The sequence below is a fragment of the Heteronotia binoei genome, chromosome 13 (genome assembly GCF_032191835.1).
Source record: "Heteronotia binoei isolate CCM8104 ecotype False Entrance Well chromosome 13, APGP_CSIRO_Hbin_v1, whole genome shotgun sequence".
Lineage (NCBI taxonomy): Eukaryota > Metazoa > Chordata > Lepidosauria > Squamata > Gekkonidae > Heteronotia > Heteronotia binoei.
This window is the reverse complement of record NC_083235.1, coordinates 62,210,395-62,230,445: the sequence shown is the minus strand read 5'-3', so window position 1 is coordinate 62,230,445 and position 20,051 is coordinate 62,210,395. Positions and strand designations below refer to the sequence as shown.

The window sequence follows — 20,051 nt, the reverse complement described above, 5'->3', positions numbered from 1 at the left end:
TAAAGGCCCTGATCTACCTTTCTACTATGCAGAGACCCTCTGTTTTGCCAGGTTTTAAGTTTCAGCTTGTATCTCTAATGGGAAGTCCAGATGATGCATCATTCCACTGTTCTGGTGATTTTTTTTTCCCCCAAGAAGGAAACAACTAGAACAAATCTAGTTGATTTGTTGCAGGTTTTTTGTTTTCATGTGGAATAGACCACAGATTCTGTAGTGTGCACATTCTTTGCACAACTTTTTGGCCATGTTTTCAAAATGATTTGTTTGGGTGTGCGTTAGAAGGCTCAGTTATGGTAACCAGACTCCCAGCTAAAAAAATATTTCTTTAATTGGTGCCATTACACAAGTGTAAAGTTAGTTCTACCAATAGCTGGTGGTGCTGAGATAATGATGAATAGCATTGCCATGATGAGTAGTACTGAGCTGTGGATTCTTGTGGTTCTGTATGCTGTTGCTAACGTTGGTAACAAAAGCTTTGAAGGTAGAGAATGGTACCGTGTAGAGATATGGCACAGCTCTCTATCTGCTCCTCAAAGCAAACTTTACCTTCAAAACATTCCTGTAGACTGTCAATGGGTCAAGAATGCTGCCTGCTCACAATGACATGGACAGATTCAGTAACAGAGATTCAAGTTTCCATGGAAAGAAGACTGATGATGGGTGCAAATTCCATCAGTCAGGTGTGTGTGTGGGGGGGGGGGGCGCGTTGGCAATTGAAAATTCCTGGTGAGCCAGTGGCCCTGCAAACTGACTTTGCTTACCCACCCTGAAAGACAAGTAGTGAAGATGCTGCAGTTGGTAGCAGCTAGAAGTATGCAGTGCATTGCAGTCCCCTTGCCTGGTCCTGCCACCAGCAAAATACTGGGAGGACAAATGCATCTGGGGAGGGGGAAATCTCCCCCGTTAATGATGGGCTGAAGGGAGGTGGGGAGATTTTTGCCATGCTGCCTTTTGCTAGCCAGCCACACACTTCAGCGAGCAGGAGAGCTCTGGTAGCTGTGCTCTTCCTTGCTGGCTGCACTGTGCACAGAACTAGCACAGGGTGAAGCGTGCTCTTCCTCCCTACCCACCTTTGGAGTAGGTGGCTCCGCAGGGATTTCACCTGGTAAGCAACACGCTGCTATGTCAGCCAAGAGCCGTTGTCTTCGGGCCTAGAGTCGCAGCCTTGCAGGCTTTGCCCAGTTCGCCATTGGGTAACGGAGGGTGGGACACAAAGCCTTTTTCCAATGTCGTTTTCAGCTGCACTCTGCCTATTCCTGGCAGTGTGAAAAGTAGAGGGAAGCCCAGGCCTGTAGCCACGAGGGGGCCTGTGGGGCACAGCCCCCTGACTTCTGGAAGAGGCCCCTTGACTCTGGGGCCTCTGCCACGGCTCCAGAACAGTGGAGAGGTCGCTTCTGGGGCGGGGGGCATAAGCAGTCCCAGCCTCCGGCCTGAGTTAAAGGGCCTGTCGATCAGCTGAGCCGCGGGCCCTTTAACTGGTGCAGGGGCTCGGGGCTGCTTCTGCTGCCGGCCCGCACGTTATTTTATTGGTGGGGAAGAGAGGGCAGCAATGAGCTCGCCACAGCCCTCCCTTCCCTGCCACTAAAACAGCGGGTAGGCCGGCAGCAGTTGCAGCGAGCGGGGGGAGGAGGAGTGGCAAGTGGGGAAGCAGTGCAGTGGGGGGCAGCAGGAGGCAAGCGAGCAGAGCGTAGTGGCAGGTGGAGGCGAGTGGAGTGCAGCAGCAGGGGGCGCCTGCCTAGGGCCTATTCGCTCTAGAGCCACTTCTGGCAGCGGCAGCAGCAGCAGCCCCCGACACGTCCCCGCTACTTAAAGGGCCCGTGGATCAGCAGTTTCTCGGGCCCTTAACTCGCACGGGGGCCTGTTTCTGCTGCCGGCCCCTGCGTTATTTTACTGGTGGGGAAGAGAGGGCAGTGGTGAGCTTGCTGCAGCCCTCCGTTCCCTGCCACTGAAACAGCGTGCAGGCTGGCAGCAGTCACAGCAAGCAGGGGGAGGAGGCAGCGAGTGGGGGAGCGCTGCAGCGGCAGGTGGCAGCGAGCGGAACGCCACAGCTGGGGGGGTGGCTGCCTAGGGCCTATTCTTGTTAACCATGTCTTGTTAGCCGCCCTGAGCCTGCCTTGGCGGGGAGGGCAGGATATAAATAAGTTTATTATTATTATTCGCCCTAGAGCAGCAGCAGAAGTAGCCCCCCCCTACTTAAAGGGCCCATGGATCAGCTGTTTTGCGGGCCCTTAACTGGCACTGGGGCCTGCTTTTGCTGCCTGCCCCTGTGTTATTTTACTGGTGGGGAAGAGAGGGCAGCGGCCCTCCGTTCCCTGCCAGTAAAACAGCGTGTGGGCTGGCAGCAGAAGCAGTCTCTAGCCCCGGCCCAAGTTAAAGGGTCCATGAAACAGCAGATCCACGGGTCCTTTAACTCGCCCGGGGCTGCTGCTGCCCCCAGCCCAGAAGCAAGTTGGTTGGGGGGGGGAGGAAAAGGCGGTGGCAAGAGAGAGAGGCAGGGAGGGAGCCACTAGAAGGAAGGTCGCTTGGGGCACTGGGTAGGGGCATCAGTGCCCCCAACCAAAAATGTAAATGCTCCGCGATCTTCCAAATTCTGGCTTGCATTTCTATGACAGCGGCCCGCGCTTGGTCTCCGCTCCTTCATGCTCCAGGGCTGCTGCTGCTGCTGCAGAACGTGCGTCTGTCTCCATGGCAGCAGCCACGCTGCACACTGCGTTGCTCCTGGGTCAGAGTTCCTCGGCTGCTCCGTCCCCGGCTGGGGAAGCCCCTCGAAGGAGGCAAAACAACCGTCAGAAGGAACCAGGAAGGCCTCCCTTTGTCACGTGACCCACCGAAGGCGGCAGCCTCGGAGCGCGCTTCAGCGCGTCACTGATCAGGTGACGAGGGGACGGTCCTGACGGATGACAGCCCCGGGGTCAGGGGCCGCGGCGAAGAGCCCGGCGCTCAGTGGCTCGTTAGAGATGCTGCGGAACGGGTCTGTTGGGGCCTCGTCACCTTCCAGCGGCGCATCCGCCGCCTCCCGACCTGTGCGCGTCTGGTGCGACGGATGGTGAGTGAGTGACGAAGGGCCTTGTAGGGGAGGGACGGTGGCTCAGTGGTAGAGCATCTGCTTGGGAAGCAGAAGGTCCCAGGTTCAATCCCCGGCATCTCCAAAAAAAGGGTCCAGGCAAATAGGTGTGAAAAACCTCAGCTTGAGACCCTGGAGAGCAGGGGAGGGACGGTGGCTCAGTGTTAGAGCATCTGCTTGGGAAGCAGAAGGTCCCAGGTTCAATCCCCAGAATCTCCAACTAAAAAGGGTCCAGGCAAATAGGTGTGAAAAGCCTCAGCTTGAGACCCTGGAGAGCCGCTGCCAGTCTGAGAAGACAATACTGACTTTGATGGACCAAAGGTCTGATTCAGTATAAGGCAGCTTCATATGTTCATATGGCCTGCGGATCAGCTCTTTTGCAGGTCCTTAACTCGCCCTGCTTCTGCTGCCGGCCCGCACGTTAGTTGACTGGTGGAGAAGAGAGGGCGGTGGTGAGCTTGCTGCAGCCCTCCGCTGCCTGCCACTAAAACAGCGCGGCTGGCAGCAGTCATGGCAAGTGGGGGGAGGAGGGTGGCAAGAAGAGGGAAGGGGGGTGGCAGCAGGGGGTGAGGGAGCGGAGCGCTGCGGCTGGGGGGCGCCCGTGGTGGGTTGCCTGCCTAGGGTGTATTCGCCCTAGAGCCGCTCCTGGCAGCAGAAGCAGCCCCTAGGGGCCCCCCCCTACTTAAAGAGCCCATGGATCAGCTGTTTTGCAAGCCCTTAACTGGCACTGGGCCTGCTTCTGCTGCCAGCCGCACATTATTTTACTGGTGGGGAAGAGAGGTTGGTGGTGAGCTTGCCACCGCCCTACATTCCCTGCCACTAAAACAAGTGCGTGGGTCGGTAGCAAGAAGCAGTCCCCAGCCCTCGGGCAAATTAAAGGGCAGCAGAAGCAGTCCCCAGCCCTCACTCAAGTTAAAGGGCTGAATCTAGCCCAGAATCAAGCCCTGAATCAACCTAGCCCAGAATCAAGTTGGTTGTTTGGTTGGGAGGGAGCCATGACTTAGAGGGAAAGTCATTTGGGCCCCCCCCCTCCACCTTCCGAATTCTGGCTATGGCCCTGCTGGGGATTACTTTGGGCAAGGAGCCTTGCAGGCTTTGCTCTCCCCCCCCCCCCCCCGCCCCACAAGTCCTTCTGTAGGGACCTCTCGGCTCTCTGAGTATCCTGGATGCAGATCTGCGTTTTCACCCCCGACAGAGTTGGAGGTGCATTCCTGACGGTTAAGTCTGCCAGGGTCAGCCTAGGCAGCTCACAGCTCTTAAGGAAGGAAGAGCGCTACCGTGTGTGCCCTGCAGTAGGATTGAGGTTGTACACCGGTGATGCCCGTGCTTAGGAACCAGTTCCGTAGCGGGGGCTGCCTTCCAGAGGGAGTGTTGTGGAGAAGTAGGTTTCTTGGAGAGGGGGTTTCCTGCTTGTTCAGCCCAATCCACAACTCCTTTGGCCTTAATAAGAGAGGTGGCTCCATCCATTCTGTTTTCTTCTTGTACGGGGCCTTCCTTCCTTCCTTCCTTCCTTCCTTCCTTCCTTCCTTCCTTCCTTCCTTCCTTCCTTCCTTCCTTCCTTCCTTCCTTCCTTCCTTCCTTCCTTCCTTCCTTCCTTCCTTCCTTCCTTCCAATCTTGCAGCACCTCTTGCTAGTACTATCCTTAGAGTTTGTGTGTAATGATACTGAATCTGTGCTGTGAATAGGGTAGTGGAGCATTGAGGGCTGGGTGGATTGTTTATCCCTGCACAAGGTTCTTGGTAGTGGGTAGTTGGGCAGTTGTTGAATAATCTGTTACTGTGATTAACTCATTTTCCTGCTGATTGCCTTGTGCCCTGAAGTGGGAAAGTTTAAATGTCCTAATAAACCAATTATCCTAAAGGAACTGGGTGTTCTCATCTATATACAATGTAGTACTTTGGAGTTTAGAGAGGGTCATAAACTTTGTTTCTTCACTGAAACTATTCTGGCGATTATCCTGTGCCCTGGATTCTCCTGGTTATGAGATGTGTGTTTGTTGACCGCACTGTGACATCTGTTTATGAGTAATGCAGGATCCCATGTGACCTAGAGTGTACCTTATTTCCCTAGGTTGGGTTTCGTAGACCCAAGTAAAGCCCATCAACTGGGATTGTAAATGGGCAGGGGAGCATGCAAGAGGCACAATCACCACAGGAAGTGATATCAAGGCACACTTTTCTGGCATTTCAGAACTTTGTACAAGTGACCCAGCCATTCTAGTTCCTCCTTCCTTTGCTAACTGATGAAGAAAGTTGGTTGTGTGAGCTTTTGTGTTTCAGTTTCTCTTGTACAGTTACTGTTCCCAGCTTGAAGCTGCAGAAGGTGTCAGGAACCATGAACAGAATGTTCCCTCTTGTGTCTTGTGTTCTTCTGGACTTTGATATAATAAACCTACAAGTTGGAACCCACAAGGACTTGTGGGAGGCATCTTATTTCCCCCTCCCCCACTATTTCCGCTTTCCTCTTCCTGAAACCTCTCCCATTTTCCTGCTTCCGTATCTTTATAGGGTTGCTAACCTCCAAGAAGAAATCATTCACAAAGCTCAGTCCTCTGTCAGTGTAATCGTATGCAGTTCTTAAAGAGACAGTCCTCCATACATAAATTTAACCAAATGTGCTGTCATAAAGTATTATATCCCATTTAACTGATGGACCATAAAATTCTTAGTGATGTATATAATGATCTGTGCTAGTCGTAGACTGTAATAAATAAATAGATTGTATTAAAGTATACAATTTGATGTGAGCACAGGGTGAGTCACTTTGCTGTATAGGTTCTAAATTTATGTATGTTTTAGATTCCTATTCCATGGTAATTTTTTGATGGCACTTTTGATAGTTCTGTTCAAAATTGTGGCCAGAGGAAAATTTCTCCATGGAAACATGCCTTGAAACCTAGGGCGCACGTTGCCGCTTTCTCGTTTCTAAAGCTTCATATTGCTGGTTGAAAAGAATTTTGGATATTTCTGGCTCATCGCCTGCTTCTTTCTAAAGAAGACAGCTTATCAGCCATCAATATTGAGAGTTACACGGGTGTTGGCCGGAGTGATACTTTGCATCAGCTAAATTGGAGGACTGGCTCTTTAAGAACTGCATACAATTACACTGACAGAGAACTGAGCTTTATGAATGTGTATTTGGGTCAATTGTTGTGTGTAATGGAAGACATATATATGAGAATAATTGCCAATAGAATTATCAATATATACAGTTCTGAACATATTGGCTTAAATTGTTGTATGTAAGCATAATTTTTCAGTGTATATTGCACAGTGTTTTTTCCATTTTGCTCAACCTAGACACTGTGATTTCTGTTTATTGCTAAACCTTCAGGTAGGGCCTGGAGATGTCATGAAATCACAACAGGTTTCCCAACTACAGAGATCAGTTCTACCATTAGGGCTGCCAGCTGTAGATTGGGAAATTCCTGGAGATTTAGGGGTGGAACCTCAGGAGGGTGATGTTTGGAGAGGGAAGCAACCTCAGCAGAGTATAATGCCATACAGTCCACCCTCCAAAGCAGCCATTTTCTCCAGGGGAACTGATGTCATCTAGAAAGCAGTTGTAATTCCAGGTAATCTCCAGCCCCCACTTGGAGCTTGGCAACTCTAAATCCCATGGAGGAAGTGGCCGTGTTGAGGGTAGAGCCTATGGCATTATACCCCTCTGAGGTCTCTTCCCTCCCCAAACTGCACCCTCCCCAGGCTCTGTCCCCCAAATCTCTAGAGATTTCCTAACCTGGAGTTGGCAGCCCTATCTCATTCCCACCCAACAGCCTTTATCTGTCCTTCTGTTTTAATCTTCCTCTGGCCCCAGCAGCCTCTACCTAGAAAAACTGTGGCCCAGTTGTGTGGTGCAGGCCATGAGGCCAGGCCTACTTGCATGGTAGGAACCCTCAAAATCTTGTGGGGTGGCACCTCACTGTCCTCTGTATCCCTGACCTCATATTATTTCCTCTTTCCCTCCCATAAGCAACTCCCATATCCTCTTCTCTTCTCTTCTCTTCTCTTCCCTTCCCTTGCCTCATTCTCTTTTTCTCAGCCACTCACTAACCTACCTTTTATCTGTGTCCCATCTTCAGCTATTTTTAGGATTGCCAGCTCCCAGTGAAGGATCCCCCAATTTTGAGAGGCTCCCTTCTGCCATGGACCCTCTGGCCAACTGGGAAAATCCCTCTCCTAAACAGAGACATCACTGCGCAATGTCTCCAATGCAATGACATTGCACAGCCACTCTGGTTTTTGAGCAAACTCCATGGTTTAAGACCAATTTAACCAGAGATTTTGCAAAAACCAGAGTGTCTCCTGTGCGATGTCCCTGACATGATGTCACTTCTGAGTGATACCATTACATTGGGGACATCCTGCAATGTCCCTGTCCACCCCCAGAACACCCCCCAAATCCCCCTGCTAGATGGGCAAGGGGACTTGGCAACCCTAGCTATATTATTTATTTTCTTCATTTATACTCCACCTTTTCCCACAAAGCAGTTTACACTATTCTTTTCTCCTCCTTTTTATTCACACAACAACAATCCACACAAGGTTAACAAGATGGGGATCTGAACCTGGGTCTCCCAGACCCTACTCTGAAGCTCTAACAGCTACACCATACTGGTTTCATAGGGAAATTGCTGTTGAACAGTAGCAGGCAGCCAGTCCTAGTTGGGTCATGCAAGTCAGTTGGTATCAAGTCACCCAGAGGTTGTTTCCTACCTCCAGGTGAGACCTAGAGATCTTCCAGAATTACAGTTCAACTCTAGGCACAGAGATCTTTTCCCTTTGGAGGGTAGACTCTATGGCATAATATCTAGCTGAGGCCTCTCCCCTCCCCAAACCTGGCCCTCCTCAGACTCCACCACAAAATCTTTAGAAATTTCTCAACTTGGAGCTGGTACCCTGGGCAGGCCTAGCCTTGCTGAGTTCTCCCTCAAGGCCAAAATAGGCCAGGAAAAGGCCCTTCCTCCTCCTCTTTCCTCACCACAGCCCACCCTGGAATACTGTGGTTGCCTAGCAACAGCTACTAAGGGACTCCATTGCTTAAAGCTATAGGCTCTCCTTTCTTGCCTTTTTAAAATCCCCCCCCCCCCAACATTGGGGTGGTGGTGGTCAGATTTCATATTTGTTTGCAAACCTGGGGCCCTTTTCAGGTTTGTAGAAAGAAACAAAGATTTGTTTCCCTTGCAAATACTATCCATACCAAATGGTCTTTTAATTTGTTTATTACACTATTTTGCCATTGGATCCTAACTTTATCACTTTATATTCTTAACCACTACCCACCAGCTATATGTAAGTTCTGCTCACTGTACCCCATTCCCTTGTCTGAAGAAGTATGCACACATACCAAAGCTTACATTCTGAATAAAACTTTGTTGGTCTTAAAGGTGATACTTGATTCCTACTTTGTTCTACTGCTTCAGACCAACACGGCAGCCCACCTGGGTCTTTCTGTTTTGCCTAGTCACAGTCATTGGATTGGCCAACTTTGTTGTTAGAATATAAGATGTGTACTATATGTTCTGTCATTTATTGCCTTGATATAGTTGGTGCATGCTTTTGCTTGGGTGTAATTTATTTATTTAAAATATTTATACCCTGCCTAACTTCCTCAGACTCAAGTTCACAAATCAACAAAAGCTGCAAGGACACAAAGACGTCATAAGTGTCTAGCAACGATTTAAAAACAGTACATAAAACCACAAAGTGAAAAATGCTATAGATGGTTAAAACACAGCCAGCTCCACCACATACTCTCCAGAATAAAACCATTTGATATACTTTCTGAATTCAGTAAGTGAAAGCAGCATATACAGGCCAGAGACAACTCGTGTCCTAAATGTTTCCAACTGGATATTCCTAAGGGAGCGTGCCACCAGAGGGGTGGAACTGGTATGTTGTAAACAACATGTCTGAGGGGTGGAACTGGTATGTTGTAAACAACAGTGACACAATCATTCTTTAGTCTGTCAAATGTGTATTCTGCTCTTCTTCCCAAAAACTCAGAAGTTAGCCTGGTTTCTCAATAAATTTCTCTGTAAAACAAGTCTGTTGTGGTACTGAAATTGCCCAGAAAGCCTCATGGCTGAGTGGCGATTTCAATCCCAAATTGTCTTGATGCAATTCAGCCCCCTCAAGGCAGCCCCACACTAGGTTGTTCTTATGCTGTTCTCTGTGCCCTCCCGCATTCAGTTGGTAATTAAGCTAAACTAATGTTGACAGCATCTAATAAATGTTTTATTAGTGCTTGGTAGCACAAATGCCTTAGGAACATTTGGCTCCTGCGCTTACAGCTTCGTTTAGATGCGGTTCGTATATGCAATTCTGTCAGATGCAAACTTCTTGCATGCCTTGCATGGCACTCCTAGCAGTTTGGTTAATGAGAAGAAGTGGGGCTGGAATGTCTTGCAGTGAAGAAGTATGTAATCCACATAGTCTGGTGTGGAACAGAACAGGCAAGGCAAGTTTTCATTAATAATCTCAATTGCCTTCGTTGGCAGATAGCATCTTGTGGCGTGCTTTCCTCTTCTGGAGAATATTTAACATCTCTTTCTCTGCTCTCCTAATTCTTTATCAGCAGGAGGAAAGCTGCAACCAACTGTAATGCAAACATAGCAGCAGAAGCCACAATACATGAGTGCTTTATTCTGTATGCAGTCCCAAGAAGGCAGTGCCAGTGTGCTTTGAGCTCGAAAAGCTTTTCAGCAGATGAATAAAAAATATTGTAGTAAATGTTCTGTACACACACACACTGTATATCATATTACAGTCAACTTTTCAGAATAAAGTACCACACATGGGAAGCCACAAAAGGCTAGGAAAGAAGGAATGGAGGCAAAAAGCTTTATTCCCCTGCATGGGAACAGAGGGGTAACAGATCACTAACCGGAGGGGAGGGGTTGAGCTCAGTACTACTTTTGAGCCATTCTTCCCCCCCCTCCCCACCTCACCACATACATTTTTTTCAGTGCCAAAGGGAGAATTCTGCTTGTCTTTGTCCCTGAAAATTGTTGTGGGGAGACATTTGGACTTAGAAAACATGCTCAAGGACTCTGATATTACAAAATGATGGGTATGAAATTATTATATAACGGTGCCCTTTTTCAACAATTCTTGATTTATGTGCTTTTCAGGGACAAGCTAAAGCAAAATGACATCAAGTAATGGTCTGATGGCTGCTTCTTTGCTGCACTGTAACCCTGGGAGGGAATTATTTTCAAAGAATAAGCAGGGGTGGGGGGATGCTTAGTCCTTACAAACTGGACCACTTTTCATTTGAAACTTAGTTTACTAACCCCTGCTCTCATTTTTACCTTCCTTAGTGAAGTTTCTGTAAACATTTGTGACTTTACATTGTGCTATAATTCTTTATTAGTCTTGGACAGGGCTATTTTTGTAGGAAAAGCCCAGCAGGAATTCATTTGCATATTAGGCCACACCCCTTCATGTCACCATTGCTTCACACCAGGCTTTTTTCCAGAGAAAGCCCAGCAGGAACTCATTTGCATATTAGACCACACCCCTGGAACCAAGCCAGACAGAGCTGCGTTCCTGTGCATTCCTGCTCAAAAAAAGCTCTGGTCTTGGAGACCAAGCATCCCAAAATAGTGTAGAGAATGTGGCAGTGGATAAAACTTGAGATGAAGAGAGAGCGGATCTGTTTTTCAGTAGAGAAATAGTAGTAACTAGAAACCATCTGAGAAAGTGAGTTCTGATTCATGAAAGCTCATGTGAGCATATATACTGGTAGTCTTTAGGGTGCCATTGGACTTTTGTTTTTCTAGAAATAAAGCCATTCTTCACTACTTGTGAGAACACCACCTTAGTGATCAATATCAAGGGTGTACTGGGTGGGTAGCTAATCCAGATGGGACTGTAGCATTCTATGCAGGGTGCAGAAAGAGAGTCTTGTGATAGCAGTGCCAGGCCAAACTCTTAACACCAAACCCCTTTGTATTTTTATAGCTATGATATGGTGCATTATGGGCACTCCAACCAGCTGCGCCAAGCTCGGGCGATGGGGGATTATCTTATTGTGGGAGTCCATACAGATGGTAAGGAACTGGTTTCCCTTTGGCCTATTTCAGAAGCACCTTTATCTTGCTTTATGAGATCAAAAGTTCTGTCTGGTCAGCACTCTGTCTCCAACAATGTCTGGCTACTGGCTAGATGTCACTTGAATATTTGGGAGCTAGATTGGATTAAGGTAGCCACCCCTTCTTGCTTGTCTTGGCATCCGGCTTGATATTAACAAATATTGCTCTTTTTAACATCAGAGGAAATCTCCAAGCATAAAGGTCCTCCTGTCTTCACACAAGAAGAGAGATACAAAATGGTGAAAGCCATCAAGTGGGTAGACGAGATTGTGCCGGGAGCTCCCTATGTTACAACGCTAGAAATTCTGGATAAATATAACTGTGACTTCTGTGTTCATGGAAGTAAGTACGTGAGCTTTTTGTAGTCAGTGATTTGTACATACTAACACTGGTCAGGCTCAATGGAAGTTTCCAGAACCTTTCAGTTTGCTAGCAGGGATATAATGTTCTTTATCTTCCTAGATGACATCACGCTCACTGTGGATGGCAAGGACACTTATGAAGAAGTGAAGAATGCTGGGAGATACCGGTAAATCTCTCCTTGTTAATTGATGCTGCCCTTGTCAGAATAGTGCAGTGGCATACCTAGTCTATTTGTTGCCTGGGGCAGATAATTTTTTTAACACCCTCATCGAGCAGGAGACGTTCTGAGGTGGTTTGCCATCACTTGCCTCTGTACCAGATCAGGGGGAGGTCTCAAAGTCAACAACAGAACAGGGCAATCTCAATGTAAATTGAGCTTGTCAGAAGAATCCTCCCTCCCTCTCTGAAGAAATAGACATGCACAGAAACAGGGCCAGCTTTTCCACTAGGCAAACTAGACACTTGCCTAAGGCGCTGGTCCTGGTCCCTCCTCGAATTGCTGCTGTCTTTCCCCTTTGCCTTGCTGCCACTTCTCCCCGCCTCCCTCCCCTCCCTCCCCACTCTGATCGCTGCTTCTCCCCGCCTCCCTCCCCTCCCCGATCGCTGCTTCTTTCCCCGTTGCTGCCGCTTCTCCCTGCCTCCTTCCCCACCCCGATCATTGCTGTTTTCCCCTTTGCCGCCGCTAATCCCTGCCATTGAGCTGTGAAGGGGCAGCAGGGAGAGTGGGGATGGGGTGGGCAGCGGCAGGGGGAGGGTGGCAGGTAGCAAGGCTGCCTGGAGCACTGTGGGCCCTAGGGCTGGCCCTGCACAGAAACCTTACATCTTCATTAGTCTTACAGGTGCCACCTGGTTCTCACTGTGGCAATTACAGTAGCAACTATCAGTGCAATTTGTTAGGGTTGCCAGCCTCCAGGTGGGGCCTGGGGATCTCTTGCTTTTACAACTGCTCTCCAGCTGGCAGAGATCAGCTCCCCTGGAGAAGATGGCTGCTTTGAAGTGTTTATGGCATTGTACCATGCTGAGGCTCCTCCCCTCCCTAAACCCTGCCCTCCCTCTCCCAGATTCACCCCCCAAAGTCTCCAGATATTTTCCAACAAAAACCCGGCAACCCTAAGGAAGTCTGCTTGAGTCTTGGAGAAAGACAGGGAAGCTTAGTCAATCTTAATTTTTATTTATTTTTTATTTATTTGGGATTTATATCCCGCCCTTTCCACAAATGGCTCAGGGCGGCTTTTTGGGAGCAGCTGTGTTGGTCTGAAGCAGTAGAACGAAGTAGGAGTCAAGTTCACCTTTAAGGCCAACAAAGTTTTATTCGGAATGTAAGCTTTCGTGTGGTCCAAGCTTATGTTCTGAATAAAACTTTGTTGTTCTTAAAGGTGAACTTGACTCTTACTTTGTTTTAGAGCTTTTTGCTATGCTCAGGCTTCCATGCGCCCCTGGTGGCTGAGGCACTTTTATGTAGTACAGTCTGCTGCTAACAGAAAGTAGAAAACAATAAACATTGTTTTTTATGATAGAAGCAGAGAGGAAGAAAATCTTTTAACTCACAGCATTTGTTTCCTTTACTGAGACTGGTAACAAGTCACTTGCTCCTTTCAAAAGTTCCACATTTTCTAAAATACAGAATTGAAATATTTAGAAAAGATCTAAGAGTACAAATACGGGGGAAGACATTCAGCTGAAGGCTGTCTTTGAGGAACCCTTTGAGGTAGAGAAAGAAGTACTTTTCTCCCTTTCTCACAATACAAGAACTCGTGGGCATTCGATGAAATTGCTGAGCAGCCAGGTTAAAATGGATAAAAGGAAGTACTTCTTCACCCAAAGGGTGATTAACATGTGGAATTCACTGCCACAGGAGGTGGCGGCGGCCACAAGCATAGCCACCTTCAAGAGGGGTTTAGATAAAAATATGGAGCAGAGAGGTCCATCAGTGGCTATTAGCCACAGTGTGTGTGTATGTATAAAATTTTTTGCCACTGTGTGACACAGAGTGTTGGACTGGATGGGCCGTTGGCCTGATCCAACATGGCTTCTCTTATGTTCTTATGTTCTTAACCCCTTCAGAGGCCTTCCTTAAGCTGTATTTGGGGCAGACCGCATTCCGCCCCCCCCACCCTTTGGTTTGTCACTGGAATAGTGAGGGGTTACTGGAGCACTATACATTTTATTTGTGGCAATTGAGAATGAATCAGTGGCTCCCGAATGATCCTGATGTACAAATGCTGACCAGGACCAAGCCCACTGAGCTACAGTGATGGAATGACCATCAGATTTTTAAATGACTATTCCAAAGTCCTTGTCTTCTGATTAACCATAATGTGTCTCAGGAATATTCCCAATACAAGAAGAAGAAGAAGATATTGGATTTATATCCCGCCCTACACTCCGAAGAGTCTCAGAGCGGCTCACAATCTCCTTTACCTTCCTCCCCCACAACAGACACCCTGTGAGGTAGATGAAGATATTGGATTTATATCCCGCCCTCCACTCCGAAGAGTCTCAGAGCGGCTCACAATCTCCTTTCCCTTCCTCCCCCACAACAGACACCCTGTGAGGTGGGTGGGGCTGGAGAGGGCTCTCACAGCAGCTGCCCTTTCAAGGACAGAGCCTCAGAGCGGCTCACAATCTCCTTTATCTTCCTCCCCCACAACAGACACCTGTGAGGTGGGTGGGGCTGAGAGGACTCTCACAGCAGCTGCCCTTTCAAGGACAGAGTCTCAGAGCGGCTCACAATCTCCTTTACCTCCCTCCCCCACAACAGACACCCTGTGAGGTGGGTGGGGCTGGAGAGGGCTCTCACAGCAGCTGCCCTTTCAAAGACCTCTGCCAGAGCTATGGCTGACCCAAGGCCATTCCAGCAGGTGCAAGTGGAGGAGTGGGGAATCAAACCCGGTTCTCCCAGATAAGAGTCCGCACACTTAACCACTACACCAAACTGGCTCTCCTACAGTAAGGAGATCCAAAGTTGAGGACACTGTAGATACTCTTAGTGGCTGTTCCCAGAGCTCCTGTCTCACTCTGACCTTGTCTTATTGCAGGGAATGTAAACGCACTCAGGGAGTGTCCACCACAGATCTGGTTGGCCGTATGCTGCTCATGACCAAGGCCCACCACAGTAATATTGTGAGTCAAAAAGAGGGGCATGAACAGGGGGGACGGAGACTTCTTTTCTCCGTCAATTTCTTATGGTATTCAGGTCTTCTAGTATAGGGTTGCTTCCTTGGCAGGTTGCAGTGATGTTTCTGAATTTCACCAGCTGTCAGGGGGAAAGCCAGGAGACTGGAATCTGCTGATCTCTGGGATATGCGCCAGGACTAGTGCTGCTTGGCAGAAGCCTTCTAGGTAGCTGATGCCAAAAACAAAACGAAGCATATGTTCGATGAAGTGGCCTTTGAAATTAATTCAGACTACTACTAGTAGTGTTTAGACCCTGTGTACTGTGTGGGTGAAGTGGTGAGTAAGAAAGAGAGGGGAAATCTTGTTTGTGTGGATAACCAGATGGCAATGTTGGGAGACTAGAAAAGGAGTTTAAGTGGGTCCCACAGAGAGGAGAGATGGCTGCCATAGCACAGGCCCGTAGCTACGAGGGGGCCTGTGGGGGCATAGCCCTCTGACTTCTGGAAGAGGCCCCCTGACTCTGGGGCCCCAACCAGCCCCTGGGACCTCTGCCATGGCTCCAGGACAGTGGAGAGGTCGCTTCTGGGGCGGGGGGCATAAGCAGTCGCAGCCTCCAGCCTGAGTTAAAGGGCCTGTCAATCAACTGAGCCGTGGGCCCTTTAACTGGTGCGGGGGCTGGGGGCTGCTTCTGCTGCCGGCCCACGCGTTAGTGGGGAAGAGAGGGCAGGGATGAGCTCACCACAGCCCTCCCTTCCCTGCCACTAAAACGGCATGCGGCCAGCAGCAGTTGCAGCGAGCGGGGGGAGGAGGAGCGGCAAGCGGAGAAGCAGGGCGCGGTGGCGGGCAGTGGGAGGCAAGCGAGTGGAGTGTTGCGGTGGGTGGGGGCGAGCGGAGCATGGCGACGGGGGACGCCGGGGGGGTCACCTGCCTAGGGCCTATTTGCCCTAGAGCCACTCCTGGCAGCAGAAGCAGCCCCTAGCCCCCCCCCCCCCCGTTACTTAAAGGGCCTGTGGATCAACTCTTTTTTTCGGGCCCTTAACTGTGGAGTCCTGCTTTTGCTGCCGGCCCGCACGTTATTTTACTGGTGGGGAAGAGAGGGCGGTGGTGAATTCCCCGCAGCCCTCCATTCCCTGCCATTAAAACAGCGCATGGGCCAGCAGCAGAAGCAGTGTCCAGCCCTCGGGCAAGTTAAAGGGTCCATGAAACAGCTGATCCACGGGCCCTTTAACTTGCCCGGGGGCTGGGGGCTGCTTCTGCCCCCAGCCCAGAAGCAAGTTGGTTGGGGGGAGGGGAGGGCGGTGGCAAGAGAGTGAGGCAGGCAGCCACTAGAGGGAAGGTCGTTTGGGGCACTGGGCGGGGCATCAGCCCCCCCCCAAAAAAAAAATATAGATGCCCCCCGACCTTCCAAATTCTAGCTATGGCACTGCCATAGCATGTGTGTAGCAGTACAAGGTTGCAACAGTTTCTCAGATGGGCAGTGTGATTAATCCCCCAAGACTATACTTTGAGAGAGGACCAAAAGCATCTGGTTTGGAAGTTTGTACCTTGTTGGTGTTTGGAGATGAACCCCAACAATATCCTACATAACATCTGTGCAAGTTCCAGTTGAGAGCTTATGTCATTGTGCATAAATTTGAGTGATGGCAGCTGTGTCTGATCTGATGCAGTGCTCATCATATTTCTTTCCTGAACCAGAAGAATCCAGAAAGAATTATTCATCATTGATGAACACATTTTATAATTCACAGGATGAAGATATGGATTATCGGAAACACAAAGACAACTTTGGGAAGGTAAGGGACAGTGCCCATGGTCACAATTGAGGCCTAGTTGAGACAGTGTCCCTGCAATGCAGGTTGCTTCTTTCTGCCTGGGGATACCCAGACTAAGCTTACCTTTGAAAATGATAGGGGGAAATGACCTGCTCATAAATGAGTAATACCATATGCTCTGCAGTCTGTTTATAACAATATAAGAATCCTAACCAGCAATTTCAGAGTGACCACAAAATAGCCTCTAATTATTGTGAAAGAAGAAGGATTGCAGATTTATACCCTGCCCTTCTCTCTGAATGAGAGACTCAGAGCGGCTTACAATCTCCTATATCTTCTCCCCCCCACAACAGACACCCTGTGAGATGGGTGGGGCCGAGAGGACTCTCACAGCAGCTGCCCCTTCAAGGACAACCTCTGCCAGAGCTATGGCTGACCCAAGGCCATCTCAGCAGGTGCAAGTGGAGGAGTGGGGAATCAAACCCGGTTCTCCCAGATAAGAGTCCGCACACTTAACCACTACACCAAACTGGCTCTCTTGGGAGAAGTAAAGACAAAATTTCTAGATATAAGACATTGTAGCATGGTGGTTTGTGGACATACCACTTAGCAATATAGAGACACCCCCCTACGTGCCTGTAAACTTGGAGATGAAGCACCTAGTTTCCCCATCCCCAACTGATGTCTTGAGCAGGACTTTAATTACAGTGCAGCCAGACCTGGAGGAGGTGAACAGGGAAGATGAAAGATCTGGAAAGGGAAGAGGCAGGATAAGTTAAACTGGCTTGCTAGGGATGCCAGGCTGCAGGTGGGACCTGGGAATCTCCCAGAATTACTGCTTATTTTCAGATTACAGAGGTTAGTTCCCCTGAAGAAAATGAATGCTTTGGAGAGAGGACTGTATGGTATTGTACTGCACTGAGGTCCCTATCCTCCCCAGGCTCCATCCCCAAATCGCCAGGAGTTTCCCAGTCTGGAGCTGGGAACCCTACCCACACCCCACCAATGACCAGGGAGGACCCGGAACCCTTATTGACTCCTGATCCAGCAGCAAATAAAAAGGCACAGAGGGAAGCTCTAGACTTCAGCCTGTTAAATTTAGCAGGCACAGATTCATCTGGCACTGTTTGCTAACTTGCACGGGGAGTGCTTGTTTGCTGCTGCATCTTTGTTTCCTGAGTCTTTGTAGTTTTGGCTACATATTGAGAAGCACTTATAAATGGGCAAAAATCAGCTTAGTGACCAAGGAGTTTCTTTGGGGTTCACTGCAGCTGGTTTTTAGTCTCACTACAGGCTTTGGTTAGAACGTTGCTTAGGCAGTCTAGAGGTACTTTGAGTTCCTTCAATATCTGGCTTTTTTTTTTTTTAATATAATGGTAGGGTTACCAATACCCAGTTTGGGGCAGGGGATCCCCTGGTTTGGAGGCCCTCCCTCTGCGTCAGGGTTATCAGAAAGCGGTGTGGGAGGGGAGGGAAATGTCTGCTGGGCACTCCATTATACCTTATGGAGACCAATTCCCATAGGGTTTAAGGGGAAAATGATCTGTGGATATCTTGGGCTTGTGGGGGTGGGGCTGTTTTTTAGTTAAAAGGTAAAGGTCGGTCCCCTGTGCAAGCACCAGTTGTTTCTGACTTGGGGGGTAATGTCGAATCACGACATTTTCACGGCAGACTTTTTTACGGGGGTGCCTCTCTTCAAAAGAAACCCCCCCCCCTGCAAGTTTCAAAAAGATTGGACCAGGGGTACAAATCTATGAACCCCCCAAAAAGGTTCTCCTACCCTTCATCATTTCCAAATGGAGGGCAGGCATTTAAAAGGTGTGTAGCCCCTTTAAATGGGATGGCCAGAACTCACTTTGGAGCTCAGTCATGCTTGTCATACCCTTGCTCCTGACTTCACCCCCAAAGTTCCCAGATATTTCTTGAATTGGACCTGCCAATCCTATCTAATAGAGAGAATTATGTGAGAAGATTACTGTGCCTGGGCTGCTTGCATTATCAGTACTGTAGTTCTTCCCCTGGCCTTGAGGAAGGCTTTTTTTGGCACTTTGGTTGTAATCTCATACCAAAGAGATGTTGGTTGAACTAGTTTATAAACTATGCCCAGTCCTGTCACATGAGGGAGCTAACATTCCATTCTGCTCCTCTGCGTGCAGCAATGGAACAGACTTGCTGAGGCAGTGTGTTTGTGTGGAAATATATGGGGTCTGCTTGTTATTTATATATGCACACTTTGGTGGTTGTGTCGTGTCTGGATCTCTCACTAGTTATGGAATTAATTTAAGAATCATAAGTATTAAAAAAAACCCTCATGTGCAAAATCCAACAAATGTTCTCAGTAAGAGAAATATGATTTTACTAGGATAAGCAAAATTGATTCATATGGTATTTTAATCATTTTGTTTTTATTTTCTCTAGCAAAAATCTTTGATAACACCTCGGAAGGTCCATTTCCAGATTCAAAATGTTCATCTTGTGTAGTTCAGTTATCTCTAGATCTTGTGTATCTCTTTTCACTTCTAATTGCAGTTTTAAAAATTCTGTTCTCTAACATTTGAGAGTTCCTTGTTGCCTTTCTCTCCAGTTTTACTTTATGAATGTGAGAATTCACATATGTTTCCTGTTGCCAGTATTTTTGAACTCTTTAATATTTTAAATCAGTGGCATGTCCTACCATGGTCCAGCTGACCTCTAAGGTAAAACTAAAATAAAACATTTATTCCAGCTATCCTACATCCCTTGTCTAGTCTCTTCCTTTTGTCAAAACCAGTATACAAGTATCTATAGCTTTGGAGGTTTACCTGCTTTCAAAATAGCATAACTAGGCCATGGTCTGTATATGTTTCAGACTGAATCTTAACCTTCTGAATTTTTATCATAATTGGGGGGGGGGGGGGAGAACCAAGAAAAATCTACTCTAGAGTAGAAATTATTAGGTACTAAATAAAAAGCATGATCTTGACCTTTTCAGGACAGATTTGGCTAAAGGTCTTATGTTATCTGTTAATGCATCCGTGCCTTTTATCACTCCATTAAAATCTCATATCATAAAAATATGTCCCTTCACAAACTTAACTCTTTCTCCAAATGGAGGTTTATACAATTTTACTTGTTCAGTATATGATTTATTAAAACAATTAATTATTACATACTTTCCTAATTTGTCTTTCAATATATCCTCAGCACAGATTTTTAAAAATCTCTCCGCTTCCCAATATGATTCAGATAGTGTTCATGATCTTTCTTAAATTGGGCTTCCTGTAGGAATAAAACACCTACCTCCTCTTTCTTATGCAGCATGGAATACTTCCTTCTCTTGCTCAGGTAATTAAGCTCCTACACATTTACCAAAAGAACCTTAAAGAGACCCTCTCCAATCTATAGTAAAAAAACAACAACCAAAGTTTTGCAAGATACTATCACCTTCTGGTGAAAGCCTGTTTTTTCTTCTTCCTTTGAATACTTCAGCATCTTTACAAATTTATGAACTTCCCGTATAATCTGCTCCTTATTTTTTAAAAAAGTTAAGCCTAAATGGGGTGCCCCATTTACCTAGTATCTTTCTATTGGAGCAGCTCAGTCAAACATGTTAAACTGTGACTTCTAGACAAGGTACCAAGATGAAGATTATTAAAACTAA

At 47.8% G+C, this 20,051-nt stretch overlaps 1 protein-coding gene across 2 annotated transcripts in view; it reads left to right on the top strand.

Moving 5' to 3' along the window:
* Positions 1 to 2,809: 2,809 nt before the first annotated feature.
* The window catches only part of PCYT2 (phosphate cytidylyltransferase 2, ethanolamine), a 31,513-nt gene continuing 14,271 nt past the window's right edge, over positions 2,810 to 20,051 (top strand). Inside the window, exons 1-6 of one of the 2 annotated variants that reach the window (XM_060252433.1) lie at positions 2,810 to 3,046; positions 11,029 to 11,117; positions 11,340 to 11,501; positions 11,622 to 11,688; positions 14,561 to 14,645; positions 16,388 to 16,432. In XM_060252433.1, the coding sequence (XP_060108416.1) occupies positions 2,898 to 3,046; positions 11,029 to 11,117; positions 11,340 to 11,501; positions 11,622 to 11,688; positions 14,561 to 14,645; positions 16,388 to 16,432 (597 nt within the window). In that variant the 5' untranslated portion in view covers positions 2,810 to 2,897. The remainder of the gene's footprint in view (positions 3,047 to 11,028; positions 11,118 to 11,339; positions 11,502 to 11,621; positions 11,689 to 14,560; positions 14,646 to 16,387; positions 16,433 to 20,051) is intronic. The other variant, XM_060252434.1, reaches the window with a different exon arrangement.